This window comes from Scatophagus argus, chromosome 17 (genome assembly GCF_020382885.2).
Source record: "Scatophagus argus isolate fScaArg1 chromosome 17, fScaArg1.pri, whole genome shotgun sequence".
Lineage (NCBI taxonomy): Eukaryota > Metazoa > Chordata > Actinopteri > Scatophagidae > Scatophagus > Scatophagus argus.
The window spans coordinates 1,840,821-1,854,686 of NC_058509.1; the positions used below are offsets into that span (position 1 = coordinate 1,840,821).

At 44.0% G+C, this 13,866-nt stretch overlaps 1 protein-coding gene and 1 long non-coding RNA gene across 2 annotated transcripts; both read right to left on the reverse strand.

Annotated features, from left to right (window-relative positions):
• Nucleotides 1–249: 249 nt before the first annotated feature.
• On the reverse strand, nucleotides 250–7,654 carry LOC124074122 (glyceraldehyde-3-phosphate dehydrogenase-like). Its single transcript, XM_046416689.1, has 12 exons — nucleotides 7,512–7,654; nucleotides 7,244–7,291; nucleotides 4,024–4,123; nucleotides 3,357–3,466; nucleotides 3,152–3,242; nucleotides 2,845–2,960; nucleotides 2,450–2,531; nucleotides 1,968–2,119; nucleotides 1,671–1,749; nucleotides 1,297–1,380; nucleotides 767–864; nucleotides 250–637 (listed from the first exon to the last, which is right to left on the reverse strand). The coding sequence occupies exons 2-12, from the start codon at nucleotides 7,264–7,266 to the stop codon at nucleotides 568–570; spliced, it is 1,005 nt and encodes a 334-aa protein (XP_046272645.1). The 5' UTR covers nucleotides 7,267–7,291; nucleotides 7,512–7,654; the 3' UTR covers nucleotides 250–567.
• A 2,680-nt stretch (nucleotides 7,655–10,334) lies between these two features.
• Nucleotides 10,335–13,836, reverse strand: LOC124074125. The gene is made up of 3 exons (XR_006845791.1): nucleotides 13,766–13,836; nucleotides 12,995–13,207; nucleotides 10,335–10,669 (listed from the first exon to the last, which is right to left on the reverse strand). It is a non-coding gene; the product is annotated as an uncharacterized LOC124074125 (long non-coding RNA).
• Nucleotides 13,837–13,866: the final 30 nt, after the last annotated feature.

The window sequence follows — 13,866 nt, forward strand, 5'->3', positions numbered from 1 at the left end:
GGGATCTACAGAGAACTACCACATGGCTTCTGTCCTGCCTTCCTCTAGGGTTCAGCCTAATTATATTGGACAAATTAACTAATTCAACATTGGCCATTATCCCAGAAATGAATTTCTTAGTCTGCACCAAACTAATGTCATTTGTCTAGGAGGCACCGACGCTGAAGGCTGTTCAGTCTGAATCCATAATGACACACCGAGAGGCGCACACACACCATTTTGTATGATTAAAATATACACCTGCAAGTCTTTCCACAAACTGAGGACTTTATTATGTTAAGTGCAAAGGAGCCGCTGTGCATTTTTAGTGCAACAAGACCATTCAGAACAGTAGTGTTGATGGAAAATTACGTCTACAAACACTGCTTACTGCAGTCCTCACTGCTGGACAAAACAGAGGTGACTTCATATAAAAAGGCATCATCATCATTATTATTACTGTTGTTACTATTATCAGCTAGATGTTTGTCGTAGAAGAGTTTGCTCCCAGGGACGGATGGCACGGCATCCAGATACAGGTGAAGGAAGAGGGAATCATGGGAAGAAATGATGAGTCGTGACAGGACTTCACTCCTTGGTGAACATGTGCTGGACGAGGTCGCACACGCGGTTGCTGTAGCCAAACTCGTTGTCGTACCTGCAGGCATACAGCGAAGAGACAGATGGGAAAAATTTGAAAGAGTAGAAAATTTTGGTTCATTGTAAACAATGATTCTCACATCAAAGTTAGAAACGTGTCCTAGCTGCACAAGTGTCGACAACCCACCATGAAACCAGCTTGACAAAGTTGTCGTTGAGAGCGATGCCGGCGCCAGCATCAAAGATGGAGGAGTGAGAGTCACCGTTGAAGTCTGTGGACACAACCTGAGCAGAGAGAGACGAACACAACTGTTCATACATGCAGGGGTTCAGGAGACGCAGAGCTGCCCTGAGAAACCGTGGTATGTCTCTTCTGATCCTGGTCACAAGAGGACCGTGAGTCCATGCAGCTCACACGACAAATTTTAATGTGTCATCAAATAAAAGTTTGTTTTTTTTTCCAGATAAAAGATGCTTTATCTGTTCTCATTATGCCAGATTAAAAGAGGCCTGTGAAGGCATGAGGAAGGAATGAAAAGTGTTTAAAGTTAAAAGGACAACTTGATCTGCCACAATATTACAGATGTGCTGCCATCTAGTGGCTCATGTATGGCTCCACACGCATTCCCATAAAAACATTATGTGAGTTTGCTCTCTAAGTAAGTCTACACTTTCACATTTGATGGAATTATACATATACAGTTATGTTTTCTGTACCTGGTCCTCTGTGTATCCCAGGATTCCCTTCATGGGTCCCTCAGAAGCGGCCTTGACAACTTTCTTGATGTCGTCGTACTTGGCCTGAAGAACGAGACATTATATTAAAGCCAAGATTTGCTTCAGACATGAGAACCTGAGGGTTAGATGTCAAATTGGCGGCGTGATTTCAAGTCTTTATTATACAGTGTGAGTCGTGTAACAAATCAAAGTCTAAATAACAGAAAAAAATGAAAACAAATCTAATAGGGTAAAAAAAGGAAATTATGAGTTGTGTACTGGTTCAAAAATAAGGAAGCCGCCTGGTTTAAGTGTCATATGTGACCAATAACAAATCTTTGGCTCATATATTACAAAGGTTAAGAGATACTTACGGGCTTCTCCAGACGGACAGTCAGGTCAACGACAGAGACGTTGGGGGTGGGGACACGGAAAGCCATACCGGTCAGTTTGCTGGAACGACAAGAAAGTCAAGAGTCAGACACAAAGTAAAAACATCAACACACTTTAACTACAGAAGGAGCTTCAGCTTGTGTTTTATCCCCATTAACAGTGCAGAGACCGATCTCCGCAAAGAAAGGATCTCTTCTCAATTTTCTCCACCACAGGAAGTTCAGAGGTGAAGCCGAGCTGCTCAACCCTCGTTGAAACCAGGTGACCGTTAATCGTACCCGTTCAGCTCGGGGATGACCTTGCCCACGGCCTTGGCGGCTCCGGTGGAGGCGGGGATGATGTTCTGGGAGGCACCACGTCCATCCCTCCACAGCTTACCGGAGGGACCATCAACGGTCTTCTGTGTGGCGGTGATGGCGTGGACTGTGCTCTGGACGAGTGGGAGCACAAGGTCGCATTAGGAGACAGACTTGTGACTCGTGTGTCGAGTTCAAGATGACGTGTTGTGTTTTAGGAAATGCCATGATGTTTGTTTTTGGCCAGCAGTGTGTTAATAAGACTACTGTACAAGAATGACTAATTTGAAAGTCTGGCAGTTATGTCTATCTCACGGAATACAATTTAGCAAAAAAAGGTCAACATTCCACACGGACTTGTGTTCTTAAAAGCCGTCTAATAACAGACAGAAACAGGATGTAAGTGAAATGGCAGTGGCTGTGTTATTACACTGTATCATTTTAAATCAACCAAATGTCTTTACCATGAGACCCTCAACGATGCCAAAGTTATCGTTGATGACCTTGGCGAGGGGAGCCAGGCAGTTGGTTGTGCAGGAAGCGTTGCTGCGGAGACACGACAAGAAGTACATGTGATACACACGAACTATACCAAGTTCAAGAAGTACTCTAAGAGATGGTCTTAGTTTGACCTCCATTTTTCCTTTTTTTGGCAGAGCACTGAAAAGCATCCAGATGTTCACATGAGCAGATCTGAAAAGACTTGACACCATGAATCACACTAACAGGAAGATCAGGCGTCATCAGAGACGATGAACTTTTCCAATCTAAAGGTCATGATCATCAACCACAACTGGCAGTAAAACTACAGAGCTTTTTAAAAAGCATCTGTTGGAACAAGAACTAAAACCAGACTCACCTGACAACCTTCAAGGAGTTGTCGTACTTCTCGTGGTTGACGCCCATGACGAACATGGGAGCGTCGGCGCTGGGAGCAGAGATCACCACCCTCTTGGCTCCACCCTTCAGGTGAGCCTACAGGGACACACAGAAGGTCAGCTTCAAGTCAGTGTGAAAATGTAAAACTGGGGTTACAGAAAACTGGCGGTACAGAGAAGATTGTTCTCAATAAATTAAAAAAAGAATCAAAATAAATAAGATTTTTAGTGGTTTTTGGTAAAACTAATCATCTTCCAGAGAAACCAGCCTGGGAGCAGTAAACTTACAGAGGCTTTCTCGATGGTGGTGAACACACCAGTGGACTCCACGACGTAGTCAACGCCAGCATCACTCCATTTGATGTTAGCGGGGTCCCTCCTGTGCATCACATACAGTACAGGGAAGGTTAAAGAGTATCTGGACTGTGCTGGACTTGCAGTCAAAGCTGCTACAGATATGGTGTTAAAGGTGTGAATCCTGAGGGGTACGTACTCGTGGAAGACCATGATGTGCATGTTGCCGATGACCAGCTTGCCGCCCTCGGCCTTCACCTCTCCGTGCTTCCAGACACCGTGAGTGGAGTCGTACTTGAACATGTAGACCTACGGGAGGGCAACATTTAGAAATAAAACTATTAAAAGAGGCATCTTGTAAAATATACTTGACTTCAGCGGTAGCTCCACGAGTGATAAGAGTAACTGCCAACTGTTTGCTGTAGTCATCTTTGGCTGTAGCTGTACCTGTGGTTAGTTCAGTTAGCTGTAGCGCTATAGTTGAGGTAAAAAGTGATATTATGAGACAGGACGGGCCGGGGCTAGCTAGTTAGCATGCTAACTTCAGTAAATATCTCTGACATAACAACAGTGTTGTTTCTTCTTCTGCTGATGTTAGTTCATTTCTTGACTGTTTCAAAACAAAATTCTATTCACATCTTATAAATTGCCCCTTCAAAACGACATATTTATAGCAGCTCTCCGTCTCTGCTCTCAGCTGCTTCATAACTTCTCATAACCTATAAATGATTTCACCGACTAATCTAACTAAACCCGTCACTCTTTTCCACTCAGCTATTAGCTTACAGCATCGTTTTGGCTCGTATGTCACTACAGGGGTTCAACATAGATTTCTACCCAGAACTGACTACAGCCAGTCCTCTTACCATGTAGTCCAGATCGATGAAGGGGTCGTTGATCGCCACCACCTCGACCTTGCCAGCTGTGACGGCGGCACGGGTCACCAGACGGCCAATGCGTCCGAATCTGAAACGCAGGAGGATGAGATTAACATGGAGAGGCAAAGAAAGTTCAAACCAACTGGACATGAAACATGGTTAAAACTGTTTCACTAGGGATTAAATCAGACAAATATTTACCATTTTACTTTGAAGACATGGAAAACTGTTCTTATGCCAAAACAGAACTGAATAATTAAAAAAAAAAAACTCTTTTATTTTAGAGCAGCTTTATGTGGGAAAACACAACCTGCTTCATCCACTGTATTTTCCCTCTCTGAGCAGCAGGTGGCACTGAAACCCAAACTAAGACGGGAGTCGCAGCGGAGGACGGCAGATCCTTACAAGGTCTGCCAACCTTGACTGAAGATAACAATAGTTGGCACTGTGAGCCAAAAGCCTGTTTACGCCTAATATGGCTGCCGTCAGAGCAGGTCAAACAGCGAGGAATGAAACTTCAGAGGAGAGCAAATGTTCCTGTTGTGTGTGGGACAATGAGGACTGTTAGATGTCTAAAGAAAACATCTGAGAGCTTGAGAAAGTTAGCTGGTTGAAGGAAGTTGCTGCCTGATGGGTAGTTAAAAGGGAACAAAATACAAGAGGACACACATTTCTCAAATGCATCCTCCAATTCCTTAAATGTAGCTCAAGGAGACAAGGAACCACAGGTGCCTCCTCGCTTCCCTCCTCACTCTCACATCCTCACTGGGAGGTGCTAAGAAACAAATGAGGAGACGCTTTAGCTTACTGAAAAGCACATCTGGTGTTGTTAAAACATCCCATTCAAATTAAAACTCAAAACCAAGATCCATTTCCAAGATCTTCCAATCAATGAATTCAGTTAGACGTACAGAACTGAACTGCCACATAATCAGCTGAAGGAATCTGACTGTTTGCATGAGAAGTGATGGTCATGTGATATGAACACGATATGAACCTGCAGTACTGAAGCAGACATGTTGAACTAATTATCTACAGCTCTTATAACCGACTAAATTTTCCACAAGTCACTGTGTGAATACAAGGAGACACAAATTTAGCCACTCATGAACTGGATGCATCAGTAAAGCTAAATCAATAAAATGACCATTGAAAGTAAAATAAAGAGAAACATTAAGAGGTGTGAAGGTAACACAGGCTGTCACACTGCCATCATGCTTCTGTTGCTGCACCATTTACCATTCAGGTGTTCTGTTATGCAACACCTCCAGCACTCAAAGGTCACATCACATACTTACTGTATGTTCTCATGCGACAGCCTGAAACTTGACCATGTGACAGAGACAATCGCACCCAAAATAAAAGGCCCCATCTATCTACAGAAAGGTCAGGGGTCGAGGAGCAGCAGGACAGCAACAGTCAGCTACATTTCATCAACCCTCATCCGTGACAGGTTTTGTTTCATCCCTGTGTGGGGGAACCTTTTCCTCTGTATCTGAAGCAGTCTGACTACTCAGGAGATCTCAACAGCCATAGTTCAGTGGCAGGAAGGAGTACTATTCTGCCTGGCAGTTTGTCCATTATGAAATCCCATTGTCTACATTTGTGCCTTCTTTCACGGGGAGAACAAACAAGGGGATAGAGAGTCAGTGGACGGTTTTCATTTTTAGGAAGCCATCAAGCAGCCAGAGGGCCAAAATGGACCAGAGCCCATATGCTGTTCCTGAGGCCAGAACCAAAGAGCTGAAATCTCCCCGCAGCTCAGCAGCAGCTGCTTCACAGAGGAGGAAAAATGTTTCGCTGGTGATCTCCGAGTGGGAGCAGCATCCATGAACCGCCGGCCGGACGATCTCTGAACTTCATCGTAAAGGTTAGAGTGTTAAAAATAGACGAGGGGAGAATAAAAGGAATGTGACAGCTGAGGAGGGCAGCGATACAGGCAGAGAGGGGATTGGAGGGGTCTGAAGGGTGTGCAAGAAGAGAGGACGCCAACCGTGACACCACAACACCAGCGGACTATAAATAACCACAGAATAGACGTGTCCAGAGTCCTCCATCACTGTGACAGCGTTTGGACAAGGAAGCAGAAAGACGGTCAGGAAGGGCGGCAGCTCGCTTTTCAGGAAACTTTGTTGTATAAACAAAGAAGTATTACTGTTATTTCTATATTTTGTGTTTAATTTTATGTTACACTGGATTCTTTCTTCTCTTTAACGCACCACAGAGCTGCTGTCCGCTGCACATATCATAATCTCAGTTAATCCACAAAATGTCAGAAATGACCAAAAATGCCATCTCCATTTTCCAAAAGATCCACGTGACATTTTGAAGTCGTTTGTTTTGTGCAACAATCACTCCGCTCTAACGTAATGCCTCTGGATTTAAAAAGAACCTGCATGCATCTCACATCAGCACTTATTTCCAGGAAACTTCAAATGTTTTCTTGTATGACTTCATCTGCCTCAGAGGAAAATCATGTCATCTCTCCTCACTGAATCACATCCTCGTTTCCAATTTCCTCTTCAAACGACTCCATTATTCTCTTGTCGTGAAATGAAATGATTAAAAATCAACTCTGAGACAATCGTTTGAGGGTCACGGGAACATCGGCCGGGTCCTGTGCCTCAAAGATCTTTACACTCCCAACTACTGGACCATTTTAATATTAAGAGATCACAGAAATGAGGTCTATTCTGCTGGCGCTCTCACATCCTGTCGATCTGGGTGGAAGCAGCAGCTAAAAGCTGCTATAAAGAAGTCAGACGATGTTCATCACCTTTAATGCAAACTTAACAGACGACAGGATGCCAGAAATGTGCCACATTTCATCAGATGTGGAGCAGGATGAACTTGAGAATTTTTTTCTTCTCTTCTATCACATGCTGTTTTTGTTGTTCTTTTTCAAAGTTTGTGTTTAGTCTCGGCTTCTTTTATATTTTTAATAATAAATTCAGCTTTATTTCTTCCCCTAAAAGTGTTCCAATGCCCCATAAAATCTACTGTCCTCTTCACAGGACGGAAACACTGAGTGAGTATATGGACTATAATGAAATCTTTATTCCGAGTCTGTCCTGGACACCAGTCCATGCAGGGGACACACAAAATAAAGGCAAAGCCGGACAACTTTTCTGAGTGACTAAAGATAAGACAGGCCGTTATTAGTAACGCAATTCTTTTTAAAATAACGACAAAAAAATCATGAACTCACCCGTTGATTCCAATCTTCACCATTTTGTCTAATATGATCTAGTCCTCACTGAAAGGGAAAAGATTGAACATACATTTAATTCATATTTTATCCATAAACAACACAACAGTCGGCATCAAGCAGAAACACGCATAAAAACCGCAGACCCCCCAAAAAGTTTCCGGTCCACCTGTCGTGTAAAAAACAGAACTTCAGGCTAAAAAACGTTTCCGCTGCGCTATTTTGACAACTTCAGCTCAGCTTAAAACCAAAGGAAGTCAAGACTTACCGCGTCAGAAGGCACCTCAGTCTGCCTGTCCTCCTTGGGGAGAAGTGGGAGCGGGGACGACCTCAGGGCTCACCGCCATTTATGCCCTCCGCGCGTGTCCGGCCACGCCCCCAGCCGGAATGTCAAGGTGAAGCTGTCGAAAGAGGTTATTTAAACCACCGGTCGAGAGGTTTACAGGAGTTTTAACACCTGCCGAGAGGAGATGCAAAACACCTGAACTTATCTGAGCTTAGCTAAAACCATTCCGAAGGACCGGTGTCTTTTAACTCCACAGTGTGGCCTATTTTCTATTAAATAAAGTTCCTGCGCCAAGCAAGGTAGTTCCTGCGCAGGGCAAGAACGACGCGGTTGCTAAGCAACAACGGCTGAGCGCCGACAAACTAGCTAGGTTGTGATTTTCGTACTTTCCTGTAATTCGGAAATTAACAAAAAACTTCTGAAACTACACAATCAACCTCTTTCAGACACAACGTTTAATTCCTAAACATTAAAACACACCCTCAGTCATTCAACAGGCTGAGTTTATCTGCTAGCCCACCTGTCAGCCGATATTAGCTAACATTAGCTAACATTAGCAAACTTCAGATGTAGCCTGTGCTGCGGTTTAAAGTCACATGAAGTCAGTTTGCTGACTGTGTGAGTCTTCTCATCACATCATCATTTAGCCCTTTATTATCCCGTAGTTGTTTCGGTTAAATGATGGCTGCTGTTCAGCAAAAGTGAAATGCTCTTAATTTGGAGAGGCGCCCTTTAGTGGAAGTGTGACGTGTGTGGAAGTCACACATGCAACAGGTTTGCACATTCATAAAGCAAGCACAACAGTAACAACAACAATTTGTTTTAGTGCAATTGATAAAAAAAAATAAAAGTAAATAAAAAAATCTTGACACAAACAACACTTTGCACATTTAAACTAGCCTACTTAACACACAGTTTCACAGAGTTTACACAGGAAGTTTGTATTTGTGAATGAAGACAAATGTTGTCCAGACCGGCCTTTGGTCCAAAAGCAGAACTAAGCAGCCACCCCTTCACTGCCCTCCTGGCTAGTGTCATGTTCACTGCTGTAACAGCGTTGATCATGTGATGCTGTGGAGCTCACGGCTACATGACCCACAGCACGCACAGGAGGTGGACACAAACTCCCTGTCAGTATACTGTTATCTCACTGTGTAGGTCATGAAGCCGCATTTTATATTTTTAGTAAGCTGTCGTGTCCGGAGCACCAGAGAACAGCTGTAGGATTTACATAAAAAACGGGAGAATGTTATTTTATAGTCCCATATGGCAATAAAATAAATTTGAAAAATTTTACACAACAGCTGGTGATCAATACTAATGATTAAACAAACAATTCAATAGTTTCAGGGATTTTTACTTTTTAAGGTGCAACATGCAAAGATTTGGCAACCTGTTAAATTCACCCTCCAAACCAACAGGGGGCAGCATATCACCAGTAAGTAAGTAACTGCTAACTGCTGCTAACTGTAGCTCCTGTTAGCTCGTGAGCTCAGTTACAGGTTCTGTTAGGTGACTTCGCCCAGGCTGATCTGACATCAGCCAGTGCTCCAGAGCTGAGGTAGTTTTCTTATGGGCTGGCTGCCTCTCACGCTAACTTCCCCAGATATCTTTGAAACACAATACACAAACACCTTTGACCTAACATCAAAACTTCTTCAGATTGCACCTTGAACAACTTTTCCTTCTGCTTCACAAACAAATCAAAAAGATTTCAGATTTATCTGCTATTCAAGGGAAAGTGACATGAAGACGTCCTGAACAGATATGTGGACATTGTGACACAGTTTTTCTTGGCGAACAAGCCCACTCTCCATGTCAACAGGCCTAATGCTTCACGTGTTGTGTTAGCGTGGTAGAAAACGCTCATCGTGCAAAATTAATTCATAAACAGCTACTTAATTCATTTTATTTCAGGCAAACTTGAAGGTGACAACCAGATAAAGACAGAGACAAATGTTTCTGTTGATTGAAGGCTCTGTCCACAAAATGAAATCCCCTGTGTCTCCCTCACAGTGAGACTGGCCAAGTTTATTCTTGGATAATCAGTCTGCAGGCCAGATCTCTGCAGGTCATAACTCACGTCCATTGTATTCAGTCCACACACAGCTCAAAGACAGCAACATCTGTCCACTCCACACCTGATAGTGTGGACAGGGCAGTTTATAAAGCATGAGACATGACATTAGCTGGGACCACAGAGAGACAGGAAGGTTTTGGTCTTCAGACTTTTACATTAAGTCTCAAGTTTCCATTTTTATGACTTAAAACATGTGGTTGGTTTTATTCTCTTACTGTCAAAGCAAAAGCAACGTGTTCGTCTGCCTCTCAGGATGTTCTGAGAACCTGTTGGTTCCTACTGAAGACGTGATGTTTAAAAACATGTCAAATAAAATAATAATAAGCTCATACTGCTCATTGTAGCTGTTAGCAAACAAACAAGAGGAAACAGTGCATTTGTTGGGGACTACTTTCAGCAGCGAATTAATCCACATTTGGTGCTAAGAGGTTGGAGAAGCGGCTTGTGATCGGAAGGTCGCTGGTTCGATTCCCCCACCGGACGGGCAGGAAAAATTTGAGTGTGTTGGAGTGATAATGTCCCCACCCCCCATTAGCCGGCTGATGTGCCCTTGAGCAAGGCACTTAACCCCCAATATGCTCCCCGGGCTCTTGATGCAGCCCACTGCTCCTGTGTGTGTTTCACTGCATGTTGTGTGTGTGTGTGTTTCAATCAGTGATGGGTTAAATGCAGCGAAGCAATTTCCCAGTTTGGGATTAATAAAGTAACTTAAATTAAAAAAACATCATCCTGCTGCCACGAATGCTCACTACAGAGTGTGTGTTCACGTAACCCTGTGTGACAGTGTGGCCCGCTGATGTGTTTCTGGACGACGACGGTGCTTTGTGACACAGAGAAGAAGAAGAAGAAGAAGGCTGTGACACACACTCAGTACTTTTGAGAAGGATCAATATTTTGTTGGTTTTGAGAAAATATATCCCCTGAGTTATCCTTCAGCGCGTGGGATTTCAGCCCACCCTAAAAACGTGAACTTCCTCCCTGTAGCCAGCGTTCGTCTGTCTGCTCTGGGCTGCTGCAGCAAAGCAACATGACGGACTCTGTGGAAGAGAACTCGCTGCCCCTGGAGATACAAACACAACAACTCTTAGTTCCAGATGACTCATTCATTCATTCATTCATTCATTCATTCATTCATTCGTGAAAACATAACTATGAATATTAGATTCCAGTTGTGCCCCTAAATTCTACACATTGGACCTTTAAACGACAGTAACCTAAGAGCCGTGTCTAAAGTCTGCACCTCCGTCCATGTGCGTCATGCGTCATGCGTGTGAGGGCTCACGATGCTGCAGGGCCGTGAGCGTGCAGGTCTTTATGTCAGCGAGTGCAGGGCGAAGTAAAGGTCAGCCTATAAATATGACATGCAGCCTTCTCCACCGAGCCTGAGCTCTCTTCATATACTCTCAATATGTCAAAGGGTGTGACACTTGGCAGGATGACACTCCGAGGGAGGCACCGCCGGGCGGGGTCAAAGGTTAACACAGCCGGGGGGGGCGAGAACGTCTGGGCGACAAAATGTGACCGGAGGTTTGTTTCAATGACTGAGTGAATGAAACGTGGACGGCGCACAAAAGCTCTGAGATAAGACAAACGTGGTGCTTTTGTGTGGACATGCGTGTTATGTTGTAATGGTGTACATGCCTGCAGTTTGTATAAGATCCAGCTTATTGTGATTGGTCAGGGGTGCATTCCAGCTGCACTGATAATTCCCACGATCCATGCTTTATCAAACCACCTGGTTGCTATGAGAACTCCTGTGGTTAGACGGCTGGGTCAGCTATTCAAGTCTCACTCCGTCCTGTCTGGTGTTTGTCTTTCTGTGACAGTGAGCTGCCCTTCTTTATTCTGATTTTTGTGCCCATTACTGGAGCAGCGATGCCTTCACTGTCAGCATTGTTAGAACAGCCTATTCATATGAAATGATACGGTAAAGGTCACCAAAGTCCAGACATGTCACAGTATACAATGAAACGGTGGGGCTGAGGTCTAATGCCAACAAACTGAAGTACCTGTAGTTTATCTAGATTGATTGTAAAATTGGGAAAAACAAGAAGTTGCAGCCACAAAGCAGAAAATCGACTTTTTCATATTGTGTCTTTTTTGTTTTCATCAGTGTTTTCCGTGAAATGCCTGAATCCAAGTCACCCCAGGAGGCTCAAACTGTTTATGGAGATGACCTTTTCTAATTTCATTTTAATCTGATGACATTTATAGGAGCTCCTCTTCATTAAAGAGTGGGTGTGATGGTGGATGTGGGAGAAAGAAAATGAAAGACGCGCCACAAAGGTCAAGAAGCAGATTTGAGTCCAGACGACGGGTGTGGGCGATAAAACCTGCTGAGCCACCAGGACGACAAACACGGCATCTTCACGTCTGCTCACATATCCATAACGGATCCTTATCCTGAAGTGTGACACGATGAGCATTAGACTTTAAATTAATCACCGTCATCAGAAATAAACATTGGCTTTTCTATTCTCATAACCAAGCTCTTAACTTTCCAAAAGGTGGCTCATTCACAGGGGGACGTAAGTCTTCCGGGGCCTCGTTAGAAGATTCCTCCCGTCTCACGTTTCAAAGGGCCCTCACAATATCACATTTTCACTCTTCCTCGTTATGTGGATGTCATACAAACTGAACCGCAGGAACAAAAAGCAACAAACTCGAGGACAAACAGAAGCAGAGGAGAGAGGCGACACATTTGACCAGTCCAGTCAAACAAATGGAGTCGCTCTTTCGCTGCCACGTGGCGCCCTCTAGTGGCAACATGCAGAGACATGCATGGAAGTATGCGTTAATCATCTACACTGAAACAACAGACCAAAAACAGTCAGCTGAGGACATGCTGAGGAAGATCATGAGAAACAGCCTGGCAGTAAGTGGACCTTTGAGCATATTCAGCTACAGAGTCATTAATGCAGCACACATAATGTAGCAGCACACCAACTAAAACTGCGTCAAACCAAATGTGAGAAAAGTTTACGCCTAACTGTGCAGCCTCTTCCTCTGGTGCTTTAACCACATCTTCTGCTCTTCCTCAGAGGATGGAGTCTTCGGATTTCGTTGAGAAGTTATCGATTATCCTCCTTGACAAACGAGGTTGGTTTAGATTTTACTGCACAGCTGTTAGTGTGGGAACAAACAAGCCCCAAAACCTAATTTCCTGAGTGCCACTTTGTTAAAATTTGGTGCAAACTGACTTTGAATCTCGATCTCACAAGAAGTCAAATGGACTAAGACAAGCGGCTGTGCAGGTCAAACAAACATTTCTTGATGTGATTAAACAAAGCTGGCTCGCAGCTCGCGACTAGAAGCCAGAGCAGCTTGTGATTTTCTCATCAGATGAAGTCCTGTGCGAGAGCCGCCGGCCGCCATGTTAACCCACCTCCTCCTCGCAGGATTAGACCATCCGTCTTCATCGAGCCGCAGCCTCCGCCTCGGCCCGGACGACCAAAGCTAAGAGCTTTCCTGGCAGGCGGCGAGTGCGTCGTCCTTGTCTCGTCCTCTGTTGCAGGAAGAGGCCTCTAATCAGCTGTGCACTGAGGATGCTGGGATAACTGGCAGGAAACCAGGTGAGGAGGCTGCTGAGGTGGGCAGTCTGGCATTTTCCATTCATAATTAAACACAATAAAATCATTCAGTAAGTTGTATACACACAGAGTGATGAGTCAAGATTCGTCTGTTCAGATCAACGCGTGATTAATTTGGTCAAAGATAATCTTAGAGGTGGAAAACTGCATTTGGTAACTCATCCTCTGGTTTTAGATATTTTCTCACACAATCTTTTTTAAATACAATCTTTCTTTTTATTCTTGGAATCTGCACAAACTCATTTGCTTTCCTTTAATCTTTCATTGATCAATTTGTCTTTTACGCCGACTCATTCATCGTTTTCAATCAATTATTAATTGATTAATTAATTATCAATTCTGTGCTCGTGCTCCGGCTGGGCTGACACTTTAAGGTTACGTTAATCAAACAATTCAAATCTTATTCATGAATTCATTCAGCGGGGGAAAACGGGAGGACGGAAAAGCTTCCTGCCACCTGATGCTGGAGATGGTGACGTTGGCAAAAGAGCCACCGGGAATTAAAAGTCTTAAAGAAGAACGGATCAAAGTATTGAAGAACAAAGATGGCATCAGGTGTGTTTTACCTTTGAGTCACATGGTCACATGGCGTCCTCTCCTGCCGCCTCTCCAGGCCGCCACACTGCAGCAGACAGCTTTGTTTTAAAAGTCTTCACCGTTAACCAGT